This window comes from Trematomus bernacchii, unplaced genomic scaffold (genome assembly GCF_902827165.1).
Source record: "Trematomus bernacchii unplaced genomic scaffold, fTreBer1.1, whole genome shotgun sequence".
Taxonomy (NCBI): domain Eukaryota; kingdom Metazoa; phylum Chordata; class Actinopteri; order Perciformes; family Nototheniidae; genus Trematomus; species Trematomus bernacchii.
This window is the reverse complement of record NW_022987587.1, coordinates 343,352-359,217: the sequence shown is the minus strand read 5'-3', so window position 1 is coordinate 359,217 and position 15,866 is coordinate 343,352. Positions and strand designations below refer to the sequence as shown.

Sequence of the window (15,866 nt, the reverse complement as noted above, 5' to 3'; positions counted from 1 at the left end):
GTCCACACTCACAACAACGGCCTATACAGACATAAATAAACCAGCGACTGTATTCGCCATGACAGACAGTCTGTGGTTTGTACTTGTTTAACTTTTGTCTAGTTTCTGAACAGATATGAGGAGCTGTGAGCTTGAGTGCTAACAGCTAACGGCTGTGTTGTTTTTCTGGGGTTCTCATTGAAGATGACGTCACGGCTCCGCCTACACTGCGTTACTATAGTAACTACCCCAGTTCCTAAACTGTAATGGAAGCGCAGCATGAAGGGAGCCGGCCCTAACAAGGCCTAGCAGTACCGAGCGAGGTGGAGGCCAACCGTGTGGTGGAAATGCGCCATAAGACTAGCTGGTCCATTGTAAAGGTCAGTCCACCTTAAATGAGCAGTGGGTGATCAGCAGGTGAAAGGCAGGAAACGGGAACTTGGTCCTGAGGACATGTAACGATTATTAAACAAGAAATAGTCGAGTCAAGGGGTCAAAGAAATTAACATTTGTGATTATTAGCGAATCGGTTGCAGGTGGGTGAAATCAGGCTTAGAGAGTAACGTATTACATGTAACGGCATTAGGTCATCAGGATACAAAATAGGCAAATGTATTCCCTTTAGGGCTGCACGATATTGGAAAAAACTGACATTGCAATATTTTTTTCCTCTGCGATATATATTGCGATATGAAAAAATACAGGAATTGAAGAAAAGACAGTTTTTGTCCGCAAGCTATCCTTTCTTGAACTTTCATGCTATACAATTGGTCTTTTTTTAACGACATTTAACCGGATGAAGGTTCGGTTATCCTGCTGTGATCTGATCAAGAATGATTGTGATTGGTGGTTTGCTGTGCATGCAGAGCCTGCATGTCACTCACTCAAGTACCCCTGACATGAGAGCCGCGCGAGTTTTCCTTTTGTAACAAGCAGCAAAATAATTGTAATATGACGTGTTTGAGTTAATTTGCCGACTTATTATCGCACGTCCTAAAAAATAAATTAAATTAAATAAAAATCGTCCTGCATGCGCATCACGTGATTATCCTCACGACACGATATATCGTGCAGCCCTACTTCCCTTACAGTTACAGAAGCAAAAACAATCAGATAACAGGTACATTTATGTAAAACAGGGCTCATTAACAGGATAGCAATGATACCAAACATTTAGAAATAAAGAACAATACATCAAATCATCCTATATCTCTATATGGAAGCTTGGAGCCCTCAATCCAAAATAAAATGGTTCATCAACAGTCAGTGGTTAATGTATGAATCAGAAAATCAGTATGACAAAAACATTAAACATATTGTCCACTTATGTTGATAAAGATGGAGTTCACTTAAGTATTTTATGAATGTTGTGCGACAATGTTAATCCAGTCAGACAGATTTTTCTCATGTGTGAGCTGTCTTAAAGGGCCCATGTCATGCTTTTCCGGTTATTACCCGTCCCTTTGTGTGTTATGAAGGTTTTTATGCATGTAAACGGTCTGCAGAGTCAAAAACCCTCAAAGTACACCCTGTAGGGAGTAAAACTCTAACACAGAAAAGACCTCCCCAAAACGCCTCGTTGGAGATCTCTCATGTTCTTCCTGGGCACCGTGACGTCTGGATACCCAGTAGCCACGCCCAGAGCTATGACGCACCCTCTGCCAGCCAAGCATATATACTGTTGGAATCTCAGGTTCAGTTCAAAACAGTGCTAACTGGGCTAACGAAGTTGCTAGCGTTTACATATATCAACTACAATGTCAGCAGATGGCCTTACATGTTTCTCATAGCAGGAGAATGTCTGCATTCACACACAAAATACTCATAGACAGTATACTCCGGGTGATTTACCCTACGGTCAGTACATTATAGTTGGCGCTCCTAACCGAGCTACTGTTCATAGCGTGTATGCTACCGAGAAAAACAACGACGCTACCGAGAGGTAGACATGCTAGGTGAAAACATTGTTTTCATGCCAGCTACAATGAATGACCGAATGTAGCAGACTACCCGTATAAGATTGCAATTGTAAACACGTTCTTCCTAGCCTAATATGAACCACTAACTTTTGTTCATAGTGGTTTTATTACACAGAACAAGCCATTGACACAGTGCTAACTGGGCTAACGAAGTTGCTAGCGTTTACATATATCAACTACAATGTCAGCAGATGGCCTTACATGTTTCTCATAGCACAAGAATGTCTGCATTCACACACGAAATACTCATATACAGTATACTCCGGATTAGAGATGTCCCGATCCGATCACGTGATCGGGGATCGGAGCCGATCACGTGATTTTCAAAAGATCGGAATCGGGAGAAAAAAATCGGGGATCGGGAATATATATATTTTTTTATAAAATATTTTTATTATTTTATTTAATGTTACAAAACAAAAATGACCATGTTCACATCTTAAAGTCATCCTGAGGCCTTAGTTTTGGTTTAAAATTACACAACATCATGTATGTGTTGCTTCTTTTGGGCTTGTTTTCAAAGACCTGGTTGCTTATTTCTCTCAAATCTGGCAACAGAGTGGGCAGGGCGCAGTGTCTAATAGTAGCAGTAAGCTAACAAGAGGCTACGTTCAGCTGGTGCCTCGGGAGTCGGGACAGAGAAAATGTCAGGAGTTTGGAAGTATTATAAAATTGAAAGCGAAGGCAGTGTAACAGCCAGATGCAATGTTTGCAAGGCGGAGGTTCCGCGTGGTGGAAAGAACAGAGCTAGCTAAGCTAAAAAGAATGACCGACACGTAGCAGACTACCGTATAAGATTGCAATTGTAAACACGTTATTGCTAGCCTAATATGAACCACTAGCTTTTGTTCACAGTAGGTTGGCATATTACACTGAACAACTAGCAAACATAGGTTAGCTTATACAAAAACTGATGCTCCGCTCAGAGCCGAAAAAACACTGTGTTAGACATGGGCGGAGCCTCTCTGGTGGTTGACTAATCAGAACAGAGTGGCCGAGCTGACCAATCGGAGCACACTGGGAGGGGGGGGGCAGGAGCTCAAACAAGCCGTTTAGGGCAGAGAGTGAATACCGGTGAATACACATACTTTACAGAGATGCTGTATGCGAAACCAATGTGAGTTTGGAAAATTGCACAGTATAAATCTATTTTAGTAGACCTCAACAATGGAATTATGATAAGCGGAAATGGCCATGACATGGGCCCTTTAAGACTTATTCATTGTCCTCTCCATCAGCTTCTGTTTCCATGTGTTCAGCTGATTGGAGGCTATGCCTCTCTGTTATCCTCAGTTTGAATTTCATTAAGTTGTGAGGACTGATGACCAACACACTTGTGTCTTTTGAAATAACCATGTCATTTAAATCTTTTGTCACAAACATTGCAGCTGTATATTTACTCTCCTGTGTGGACTCTCATGTGTGTCTTCAAACCTCTACTCTGTGAAAAAGCTTCCTTACAGACTGAGCATCTGTATGGTTTCTCTCCTGTGTGGATTCTCATGTGTATCTTTAAATTTCCACTCTGTGAAAAAGCTTTGGTACAAACCGAGCAGCTAAAGGGTTTCTCTCCTGTGTGGATTGTCATGTGTTCCTTTAAATGTATATTCTGTGCAAAAGCTATCTTACAGACTGAGCATCTGTATGGTTTCTCTCCTGTGTGGATTCTCATGTGTTTTTTTAAATGTCCACTCTGTGAAAAAGCTTTCTTACAGACTGAGCATCTGTATGGTTTCTCTCCTGTGTGGATTCTCATGTGTTTTTTAAAACTGTCACTAACTGCAAAAGATTTGGTACAAAATGAGCAGCTAAAGGGTTTCTCTCCTGTGTGGATTCTCATGTGTTCCTTTAAACCTCCACTCTGTGAACAAGCTTTCTTACAGACTGAGCATCTGTATGGTTTCTCTCCTGTGTGGATTCTCATGTGTTCCTTTAAACCTCCACTCTGTGAAAAAGCTTTCTTACAGACTGAGCATCTGTATGGTTTCTCTCCTGTGTGGATTCTCATGTGTTTTTTTAAAGTGTGACTTAATGCAAAATATTTTGTACACACAGAGCAGCCAAATTGTTTCTTTACAGCACTACGGCTTGAATCACTGAGAGATTCTTGTCTATTTTTCAGTGATTTTGAGGCTGAAGCAGATTCTCTGGTCTCCTTCCAATCAGCACTGTCTTCAGTGTCAGGTTCAGAAGAGTCTCCAGTGTCAGGTTCAGAAGAGTCTCCAATGTGAGGTTCAGAAGAGTCTCCAGTGTCAGGTTCAGAAGAGTCTCCAGTGGCGTACTCAGTCTTTGGTTGTAAACTGCTCTCTGGATCTGAGTTCCTGGCTGGTTCTGGTCCTCGACAGTCATCTCCATCAGCTTCTGTTTCCATGTGTTCAGTTTGTCTTTGATGAGGCTGTGAGGACTGAGGTTTCTCTTCATCATCTTCACTCTTCACAGGGTCAGGAGTGAAAGTGGACTTGGTGATATCAGCCTCCTCCAGCTCCTGAAGCTGCTCTCTCTCCTGACTGATCCTGAGTTCCTCCTGTTCCTGCTTAATGTGTGGGGGGGGCTCTGGGTCCTCCTGGTCCAGACTGGTGCCCCAATCCTGCTGGTCAGGGAGAACCTCTTCTTTAACCACCACCAGTAGCTGGACGTCTGCAGGTAACAGGAAACACACAGTCAGAAAAAACTGTTAAGTATTAGCATTTCAAAATCTGATCACCATTAAAATGGGAGATATTTTGCAGCCCTAATAATGCCTTTGTTTTTACTTTCATATTATCTTTTAGTCCCACCTATTGTGTATTTTTGTTGTCTCAATTCACCTTCTGTAGCCCAGCCCCTTTCCAGTTCCAGTTTAGCAGTAGCTGCAATGTAAACAAGGAATTGTATTTGGCATTGTTCAGATACACTATGCCTACAGAATGAAAATACTCCGTTACAAATTAAAATCTTGCATTCAAACCTTATTTAAGTAAACGTTCGAAAGTATTAACAGAAAAATGTACAGCACCTTCTTATGTAAAAGTAATGATACTGCAATGACATTTTCGTGGGGGCAAAACGCAACATCTTGCAAGAAACAGCGTCTGAGGGCTTCTTAACATTTAAAGGTCCCATGTCATTCTTTTCCAGTTATTACCCATGCCCTTGTGTATTATGTAGCTTTTTATGCATGTAAACGGTCTGCAGAGTCACAAACCCTCAAAGTACACCCTGTAGCGAGTACAACTCTAACACAGAAAAGGCCTGTCTATGCTGCCCCAGAACGCCTCGTTGGAGATTTCTCTTTTTCTTCCTGGTACCAAGTGACGTAACGACGACCAAAATGGACTCAAGGGAGCCGTTATGTCCGCGGATTGGTCCAAATTGACCAATGGACTTCCTCACACACACAATCTTTTTTCAGCCTGAGACGGCGGGACGCGGCGAGGCTGTTAGTCTGTGTGAGCAGCAGCAACGTCCCTCCAACACGGCACCCAGACCCCACGCAGCATTCTAATCTGTTTGTCATTACTGGTGTCATTTTCTGGTTGCTAACTAACGCCATTGTAACACATAATCACTGATGTTCCGCTGTAACGGTGGTTGACTCATCAGAACAGAGTGGGCGAGCTGACCAATCAGAGCACAGTGGACTCGCAGGGAGGGGGGGGGGGGCAGGAGCTCCAACAAGCCGTGTAGGACAGAGAGTGAATACACATACTATACAGAGATGCTGTATGAGATACCAATGTGAGTTTGGAAAATTGTAAATCTATTTTAGTAGACCTCAACAATGGAATTATGATCAGTAGAAATGGCCATGACATGGGACCTTTAACAAACTATGAATGTGTCATACCCACTTAACGGGAAGAAACTCAGCTATCAGACAATATTAACCATTGTTAGCTAAACGAAACACAAGGGTAATACAAAGGCTCTGAATTAGCCCTGAGAGAAAAAATGCTAATGCACTTAGCAAAGAACTCACGGTAAAATATTACCTTATTACTCAGATCTGCAAACAATATATCAGCTAGCAAGCTGAGATTCCACAGATTCTAGAAATACAAGTATCATCACTGAGCGATCAAAACTTGCACCAGGGTAAGCAAACCCAGACATCACACCACGTAGCTTTACGAATACACACTAGCGCCGCCTGCTGGTAAGGAGAGTTATTGCCACTCACGCATGCGCAGTTCGTACGTGCTTCTTGGCATTCGGCTGAAGTCTTTGCGGTGTGTTCCAGTGCGACACATGGCCAAGACGCAGAGACGCGAGGCGACACAACAGTCGGGGGTCCATCTGTGTCAGTTCTTTTGTGTCAGCTTAGTGTGTCCGGGCCTTTAGAGCCAATAGAATCGAGGGGAAGTTCCTAAAATCCATCTAAACATTACTCATTGGTGAATGAGTGATGCGTAGCCAGAATGCCCAAAACCGGAAGCTGTCATACACTCTCGTAGCAGCTAATGTGAAAACTCCGTTATTGACATAAATATAGTGATGGATTATTGAACAAACAACAAATAGCGTGTGCGTTCCATTTTCACTCAACAACGAGAAGCTCATGGGGCTTTCCCGAACCTGTGTCGAGAGCTGGAGTTAAATGAAATCTCAGATTTGCCTTCTTAATAGTTTGTTTGGGTCCCTCACTTCCGTTTCGCTTCTCATGCACTGATTCGCTAGCTGAACAGCCAATCAGAGTGATTTATTTTGCCGACAGCCTTTGGCCGACTGCCAAAGACTACTGTTTTCGGCCGAAAAGGTGTCGGCACGGCTGAAAAGATACGACGGTGCGGTACACACCAATCTGAGTAGGGTGTGTCGACGCTCATCGACGGCCAAAATTGGCTTGTTGTGTCCGGGCCTTAACGGTTAAAAAGAGGTTTCAATCATCAAAATTGACCGAGGGGGGCCAGAGATATGGAAAAGCCACCCAAATGACCCCAGAAGTGGGTTTTTTTGTTGCTAAACCTCTCGAAGAAGGTAAAATGTCACTTGTTTTGCATCGATCTTGATACAGGGTACTTATATGTTATAGTTTGGATTCCTAAAGCTTTTAGTCTCCGATCCCATCATTCAAGGGTGGTTTTCATTATAAGTAATGTTTTTTTTTTTGGACGGACCCTATAATTTTTATTTTTTTTACTCTGTTCAATCTGAATTTACTTTCAAATAAAAAAAAAATCTATATTGATTCTCACTATTCTACATCCAACTTACAGGTTTATCATTGCTTTGAGAAAAAAGATTATTAATTTACCCCTTTTAGAAGCGAAGTTATAGTCATTTGTTCTGGGAATGTCATTTTTCGAGCCTGAGGCCTGAAAAACAGGTGTTAGAGCCAGTATTTTGATTTTATAAGAAAGGCCACCTAATTGTGACGTCTGTAGTCAACACATTATAAAGGACTACAATTCCCACGGTGCCTGCGCTAAAGCCACAGTGATGGGCAACCTGTTTGAGAGATGCCGTCGAGGAACAGTTTTTAACCCTACACGTACAAATCGCACAAGTACCCTTAACCTGTTAAGCCCTGAGCCTGTTTTTCAGGTCTCAGGCTAGAAAATGACATTCCCAGAACAAATGACCATATCTTCCCTTCTAAAAGGGTTACATTAATAATCTTTTTTCTCAAAGTAATGATAAACCTGTGAGTTGGATGTAGAAAAGTCAGAATCAATATAGATGTTTTTTTATTTGAAAGAAAATTCAGATTTTACATAGTAAAAAACTGTTAATGATAGTGTCCGTCCAAAAATTCTTTTTTACTTATAGTGAAAACTACCCTTGGATGATGGTAAGGCAGACTAAAAGCTTTAGGAATCCAAAGTACAACATATAATAAGTACCCTGTATCAAGATTGATGCAAAACAAGTGACATTTGACTTTTTTTAGAGAGATTTAGCAAAAAGAAACCACTTCTGGGGTCATTTGGGTGGATTTTCCATATCCCTGGCTTCCCTTGCTCGATTTTGATGGTTGACACCTCTTTCTGACCGTTAGAGCCAATATAATCGAAGGGGGAGTCCCCCACACACACTCATTGTGAAAAAAAAGGTGGGGGCTTCGCGCATGCAGTTTTGCATCAGAGCGAACCTATCTCTTGCTCTGACATCTGGAAACGGAAAAGCAGTTTTATTGCTTATGGATTATCAGAAATCATTTCAAAGGGACACAGACACATTGGATTAACCTATGGATTAACTTCAGCAGCGTTTTTATCGTTTTAATGCCATTGAAGACCACTTTGGAGAGACTAGAGCCAAGGTAAAAATGTTAGCATTTTTAGCTACCTAGCGTCACCCGTTTTGATGTCTGTTTTTGTTTATAACGTCGCAAATTCGTATAATTCAGTGATAATGAGGGTACCTTTCGATTCTGTGTCACCTCACGATGTGAATCGATGTGGAGAAGAGATAAATAAAAAAGGATCAGTTAGATGAGTTTCTTCCCGTGACATGGATATAAAACATTCATAGTTTATTGAATGAACATGCCCTCAGACACTGTTTCCTGCAAGATGTTGCGGCAGTGCCCCGGTACCGGGGTCTCTCGGGCTTAACAGGTTAAGTTATGAAGTTATATAAGCAGTATTAAGAAAGAAAGAATACCCAAGTTGTTTATTATTTTATTTGAGTTAATGTGAACATTAGTGAACACGGAAGGACCGCATTGACTTTCTAGATTGTGACAACGTGGATTTCTGTGGAAAAAGGCTTGTGCTGCATGTTGTGGATGTTGCAATACATTATAGTCTAATGCTGGAAGTGGAACAAATTTGCTTATGAATAAAGTGTGGAACGTAACTCAAGGAGGGTATCTTGAAAAGCGCTTTAATAAGTTTGTCTATCTGACTTACTGCCGCGGATCCAAGCCGCACAACAACATAGCGCAACATTAAAATAAGGACAGCTATTTACACGTGGATGTTCAACGACAATAAAGCATAAACATGGCTGAAAAGGAAAATGTGGAAACGAATGAAACTCCTATGGACCCAAACGTGAATGAACGTGAAGTACCTGTGGAAAATGCTGACGTCAGACCAAAAAGAACAATAAGACCTACAGAAGAGGCTTTAGAAGCTAAGCTGGTGCAGTTAATTAAAAAAAGGAAAACGAAATTGGGTCAAGTCTCAAGGAAACTTGTTTTGATTGATTCACTCATGATTGATTATGGGAATATCATTGAGATGCAAAGTTGTCGTGGGGTTTTTCAAATACTCTCCAAAGAGTTTTCAAACTCACATCACTCAGTGCAAGAAATGCTGTCAGAGCAAGAACAAGAAAGTGATCATGTTGACTGGTATCTCCCAAAAATTGCATATTTCAATGAGTTTCAAGATGTGATGGTTAGCTAGAGCTGCCTCCTTTGAGAATGTGCCTCCTTCTGACCATGGCTCATATACTGCATATATGTCAAGTCCACATAAAGCAATATCAGTGGGCATGATAAGCAAAAAAGGTAAAAGCTATAAAATCTATGATAAATCTTCAACAGCTTCATCAGTAAGAAGAAAGGCAGAGAGAGCTGGGCTCATAGCACACGCTGTTGCCTTACCACAGAAACACTCACTTGAAAAACAAGAAGCTGACCTGGAAGCAATGAAAGCCAATATCAGAGCTAAAATGGAAAAGCTTGAGCTTCAAACTGATATGGATGCTGCAACAGCCAAAATTAAAACATTGGAAGCTTCAGATAATGATGAATCTGATCCTGACCCTCGTGTGGGAGAGGAGCAGTGTGACAATGGTCAGCCAGCTGAAAATTATGATTTCCAGGATGAAGAGAACCGAGGAAAACCTGTGGAGAAGGATAATAAAAAGAGTTTCATAAGGCGCATTCACACCGCAGTACTTTTTCCACAAAGGTTCATGAGAACTTAGTTCATGAGAACTCTTTAGTTCTCATGAACTAAGTACAGATCGCGCTCACACCGGAATAAGTTCCTGGGGAAGGATTAGGCAAATGAAGCCGCTGACGTCACTTTTTCTTCTTCTGCTTTGGGTTTACTGGCAGGCCGCAAACAACTTCACAGCGTCTACTGCCACCCGAAGTCCCCGGCCGGAAGTCCCCGGAGTTGAGGACTGGCCTTCCGAGTAAATCGCCAGAACGCCGACACCTCATCTCTACCGCTCCCATGTTGTCTTTTGTGTTGCCATAAGTTAGTCTCTCTGCGTTTGTGCGCTGGGCTAATGCTAATGCTAATAATGCTAATGCGAGGATAATAAAATGGGAGTTTTACGGGGCGTGGCTTGCAATCCGCCCAGCCAATCAGACATAGGAACCTTTTTCTCCCACGAAAGTCTCCGTCCCTGCTCTCTAGCAGGGACGGAAAAGGGGGTGGAAAAGGTTCTGATTAACTCATTTTAGTTCCGGCTCTTTTTGGTGTGAACGCGACATTTCGGAACTATATCGGAACTAAAGTGGGAAAAGTACTGCGGTGTGAACGCGGCTATAGACTCCAATTCAATAAACTCAAGTCATGCAGCCCCTAGTGGTCATGTACAAGTATTACAACCAAGGCCCACAACAAGGACAGCAGCATCACTCCATCCAGGTCAGACAAAGCTCTCGGACAGAAAGCAATGACTTTATTCAAGTAACGCAGCGACAAAACGAAATCACTGAAATGCTAACGAAGGAGCAACGCTTAACATTACTCCCATCCAGAGAAATACCCTTCTTTAAAAGAGATCCATTACAGTACCTTTCATTCATCAGAATGTTTGAAAAATACAATAGAAGATGAAACTGACAATTACAAAGACAGGCTGTTCTTTCTAGAGCAGTATACAGAAGGCCAAGCTAAAGACTTGGTAAAAAGTTGCCAATACATGGATTCTAAAAAGGGCTTTTTGGAAGACTGCTCCAAGAGAACTATGGACATCAACTCTTAATCGCAGCAGCTTGTTTGGACAAAATATTGAACTGGAATGCCATCAAGAGTGAAGATAGAAAAGCACTGCATTATTATGCTCGTGGATGTTGCAACACAATGGAAGATGTTGAGTTTTTGGATGAAATGAATAGCACATCAAACATGAGAAATGTGATCATGAAACTCCCATTTAAACTTAGGGAAAAGTGGAGAACAACTGCATATGCATACTATGAACACAATAAGACAAGAGCAAAGTTTCCAATATTGGTCGACTTCATTGAAAAGCATGCACGCATTGCATCAGACCCCATGTTTGGAGACATACAGGATGTCATGCCAAAAAGGGATATTAAAGTGTACAAATCACCCAGCAATAAGCCAGCTCATGGTTATAAGGGAAGTAGTTGTGTTACTGTGAAAAGCCCAATAATCAGTGAGGAGCAAAAACCTTTCCAAAACATCAAATCAGAACATAAAGGCATTACTGTTAAGAGGCGCTGTGTATTTTGTGCAGGAGAACACACCTCTGAAACATGTAACATGAACAAAAAATCTCACAATGAAAAGGTTGACTGCTTAAAAGCACAAGGAATTTCAAATCAAATCAAGTTTTATTTATAAAGCACATTTAAAAGCGATTTTTGGTCGAGCCAAAGTGCTGTACATGTAATAAAAACGCATTACTACAATCACAATAAAAGACAATAAATTACAACAGATATATATATATTTTTTTTAAAAAACACAAGGAAAAGTCAGGAGTCGTACTCCGCTCTAACTAGAAGGCCAGAGAGAAGAAGTGTGTTTTTAGTGTAGATTTAAAAAACCCTAGGGTCTGGGCCGACCTCACATGGAGGGGCAGAGTGTTCCAGAGCCTAGGGCCAGCTGCTGCGAAGGCTCGGTGCCCTCGGGTTTTAAGCCTGGTCTTGGGCACTACCAGCAGCAGCTGGTCAGCAGACCTTAAAGCTCTGGCTGGGGTGTAGCGCTGGAGGAGTTTGGCTATATAGGCCGGAGCCAGCCCATTTAGTGCTTTAAAAACAAATAAAAGGATTTTAAAATCAATTCTGAACCGAACTGGAAGCCAGTGTAGTGAGGCCAGAATTGGGGTGATGTGGTCACGCTTTTTGTGGCCAGTCAGCAAACGTGCAGCTGCGTTTTGGACTAGCTGCAGGCGTTTAATTGAGGCCTGGTCCATACCCACATACAGAGCGTTGCAATAGTCCAGTCTCGAGGTTACAAAGGCGTTAATAACCCTTTCTAAGTCATTAAAAGATAAATACGACTTGGTTTTGGCCAATAGTCTTATTTAAAAAAAGCAGGATTTGACTACAGTGCTGACCTGCTTGTCGAATTTAAAAGTGCTAGTGAAGGTCACTCCAAGGTTCATGACCGAGGGGAGGATGTCTTTTTTGAGAGAGCCCAGAATATCAACCGGAGAGGCTGGAGGTTGGGGTCCAAAAAAGATGACCTCAGTCTTGCTCTCGTTGAGGTTGAGAAAGTTTTTGCTCAGCCAGGATTTTATTTCTGTTAAGCAGTCCATCAACTGCTGTAGTGAGTGTTTGACATTTGCTTTGAGAGGCAGATATATCTGTACATCGTCGGCGTAGCAGTGGAAGGGAATATTATGTTTTGTGAGAATTGAACCTAGGGGCAGTATGTACAGTAGAAAAAGGATGGGGCTCAGAATCGAGCCTTGGGGAACCCCACAGGTAAGAGGGGCTTTGGCAGAGGAGAAGGCACCTAGCTGTACCGAGAAGCTACGGTCTGTCAGGTAGGACCTGAACCATGCAAGGGCAGAGCCTGTGATGCCAGCGGACTGTTCAAGCCGTGACAACAGGATGCTATGGTCCACAGTGTCAAAGGCAGCTGTCAGGTCTAACAGCACCAAGACAGCGGCGCTACCTGAGTCGGCGGCTAGGAGCAGATCATTAAAAACTCTTAAAAGGGCTGTTTCAGTGCTGTGCATGGGTTTGAAGCCAGACTGAAACTTTTCATGGATTCCATGCATGGTTAAAAAAGACTGCAGCTGGGCGTAGACTACTCGCTCCAGGGCTTTTGATAAAAAAAGGTAGAGATTTTTCTTTTTAAGTAGTGGCTTAACCACGGCATGTTTGAAGGCAGCTGGGACACATCCTGAGCTAAGAGAGGTGTTTAAAAGTAATAAAATACTTGCTCCAACTGAATCAAAAACATCTCTGAGAAGGCGAGAGGGAATGCTGTCTGAGGTGCAGTTTGTCGGCCGCAGGTGCTTGACTACATCCGAGAGAGAAGAGAGGGATACAGGCTCAAAGTGGTCGAGGACAGCAGGGCACAGAAAAGGAGCAGGATCTGGGGTAGCACTAGTGTGGGCTAGCCTAAGAGCAGATACTTTTTCAATAAAAATGTTTTAAGAAACTTATCACAGAGAGTAGTCGATGGGACAATAGAAGAAACATCACAGGGATTAATGATAGAGTTGAGGACATTAAAAAGAACCTGAGGTTTATGGCTGTTTTTGGAGATTAACAGAGAAATGTGCTCTGTTTTGGCTGCTTTGACTGCCGTCTGGCAGTCAGAAAGGCAAGCACGAAGGATTTCTAAGGAGACATGGAGTTTATCCTTTTTCCATTTTCTCTATGCACGTCTGCAAGCGCGTCTGAGAGCATGAGTACAGTCATTGAGCCACGGCTCTGATAGAACTTTGGTGCGTCTAAGCGTAAAAGGAGCAACAGAATCCAGTATTAGTGTGCATCTCGAGTCAAACATGGAGATAAGCTCATCAGCATTAAAAGCACAGTTCACATCTAATTTACAGATCGGAAAAGCATTAAAATCATCAGAAAACTGTGAGGCAGTCAAGGGGTTAATCGAACGCAGACGACGCGCAGGGGCACGTGATTCGACTCCTGCGGAAGGGATGGAGGTTGTAAACAGAACCGGTAAATGGTCTGAGATACGCGTTGCTGCACATATTTCATCCACAGATACAGACAGTCCAAACGATAATACTAAGTCCAAAGTGTGTCCTTTTTCGTGTGTTGGGCGAGCCACGGACTGAACGAGACCAAAGGAATCAAGGAGATTTAAAAAGTCCCTAACCAGAGGTTTGGACTCGCAACACACATGGACATTGAAGTCTCCGGAGATCAAAACACGATCATATTTCACCATGATCCCGGACAGAAAGTCAGAAAAGTCACTTATGAAATCCTTATTGCACTTTGGCGGACGATACACGACTGCGCAGAGTATAGGCGAGGCCGGGTTCAGTTCAAAAAGCTGCAACTCAAAGCTAGCATAGCTAGTTACAGGGTGAAGCAATCGGCATTGGAGGCTAGCTCTAAATACTGATGCTATGCCCCCACCATGGCCGGTGGCACGGGGGGAGCTGAAGAATGTACAGTCAGGAGGAAGAAGTTCAGAGAACGGTGTATACTCGCCAGCGTGGACCCAGGTCTCCGTCAGGAACATAAAATCCAGTTCACGAGAGGTGAAGAAGTCGTTTAGCAGGAACGTTTTGTTTGCTATCGACCTAGCATTTAGCAAAGCCATGCAAAGTTTTCGCTCCAGGCTTGCCGAAGGTGTAGTGCGTCTCAGCTGACGAAGATGTGCGTGTTGAACGCCGCGCGGGCCAGGAGCAGTCAGTCGGGCAGGAGGAGCTGCCAGCGGGCCCAGCAGAGTCCGCAGCTCCGGAAAAACAGGGCGAATCCACCGATCCCTCACATGGCGTGCAGCGGGAGGGCCATGACATCCGAGGCGTGGATAAGTCCCAGGAGAAGCCGTCAGGTATGCCTTAAGATGGACCAGTGCACCACCACGCTTTCCCCGTCGTCTAAAGCGCTTTCGGCGAGGCAGGATGCAGGGCAACCGGCGCAGGTAGGTGGGAATATTCGACAGTAGAGGGGGGGTGGACGATTTATGGTTGCCAGATGTAGGTTTGGGCAGCAATATCAACTCCAGTGAGGGTCTGAGGTGGAGGAGAGCTTGGCGATCGTAAACGAGCAGAGCAGAGACATTCTGAAAAACAGGATAGCTAAAGGTAGAGAGCTGAGGGAGCGGCGAGCCGACACAGGCGCCATCTTTTGTCATCAAATTTGCTTTGGCTGTCTAACGAAAGGACATCTAAGCAAAGACTGTCAGAAATGAATGAAATGTGAAGTTTGTTCAATGAAACATCCAACAATATTGCACATCTACAAGAAAAAGATTGAACAAAAAGACAACTCTGATAATTACACCCAAGCAGCTTCTGTAAGTAGTGCATTAGTCTCTTTAAATGGCAGAAACCACACTGGTGGTCAACAAACCCTACCAATTATCCCAGTTCAAATAAAGTTGTCAAACTCGAACCAGACTGCAGACTTACGCATTTATGGATCAGGGAAGCACTGCAAGTTGTTGTACTCAAGCCCTTCAACAAGATGTGCATGCCAAGGGCAAGAGAACAAAAATCGTCTTAAAAACAATGGGTCAGGAGAAAATGATTGACACTTCCTTTGTCAAAGGTCTTGAAGTGAGTTGCATCGAAGGCAATGATTTTTATCAGCTGCCTAAAGTATACACAAAAGAGGAAATTCCTGCTGGAAAAGAGCACATTCCCACTCAAGAAAAATAAATGGAAATATGTAAGAGAAATTAAGTTGCCTGAATTGGATTGTGAAATCGGGTTGCTTATAGGAACAAATGCACTAAAGCTAATGGAGCCGTGGAAAATAATAAACAGTCAAAATAGAGGACCCTTTGCTGTTAAGACAGTCCTAGGTTGGGTTGTGAATGGACTGAATCAGGAAACCACTGAATCTGAGAATACTTCATGTGCTGTTGTTAATCGGATATCAGTGACAGATTTAAGTGAGCTGCTGGTGCAGCAATACAATCATGACTTTCCAGAGAAACGTTGTGATGAGAAGAAAGAGATGTCAGTTGAAGACAAACAATTCTTAAAGATCATGTCAGATTCAGCTGAAATCAAAGATGGACATTATCAGCTTGAACTTCCATTTAATATCATGATGCCAAACAATCGCAAACTTGCAGAGCAGAGAGCAGAATCATTAAAAAAGGAAATTCA

General features: G+C 42.8%; 1 protein-coding gene across 1 annotated transcript; it reads right to left on the bottom strand.

The window, feature by feature from the left end:
* Nucleotides 1–3,148: 3,148 nt before the first annotated feature.
* On the bottom strand, nucleotides 3,149–4,090 carry LOC117480953 (zinc finger protein 583-like). Its single transcript, XM_034128370.1, has one exon. The coding sequence runs from the start codon at nucleotides 3,964–3,966 to the stop codon at nucleotides 3,355–3,357; it is 612 nt and encodes a 203-aa protein (XP_033984261.1). The 5' UTR covers nucleotides 3,967–4,090; the 3' UTR covers nucleotides 3,149–3,354.
* Between the last annotated feature and the right edge of the window lie 11,776 nt (nucleotides 4,091–15,866).

What these genes read in the sequence shown, in the direction of transcription:
- LOC117480953 (XM_034128370.1), bottom strand. Translation starts at nt 3,966, where the DNA reads ATGAGAATCCACACAGGAGAGAAACCATACAGATGCTCAGTCTGTAAG.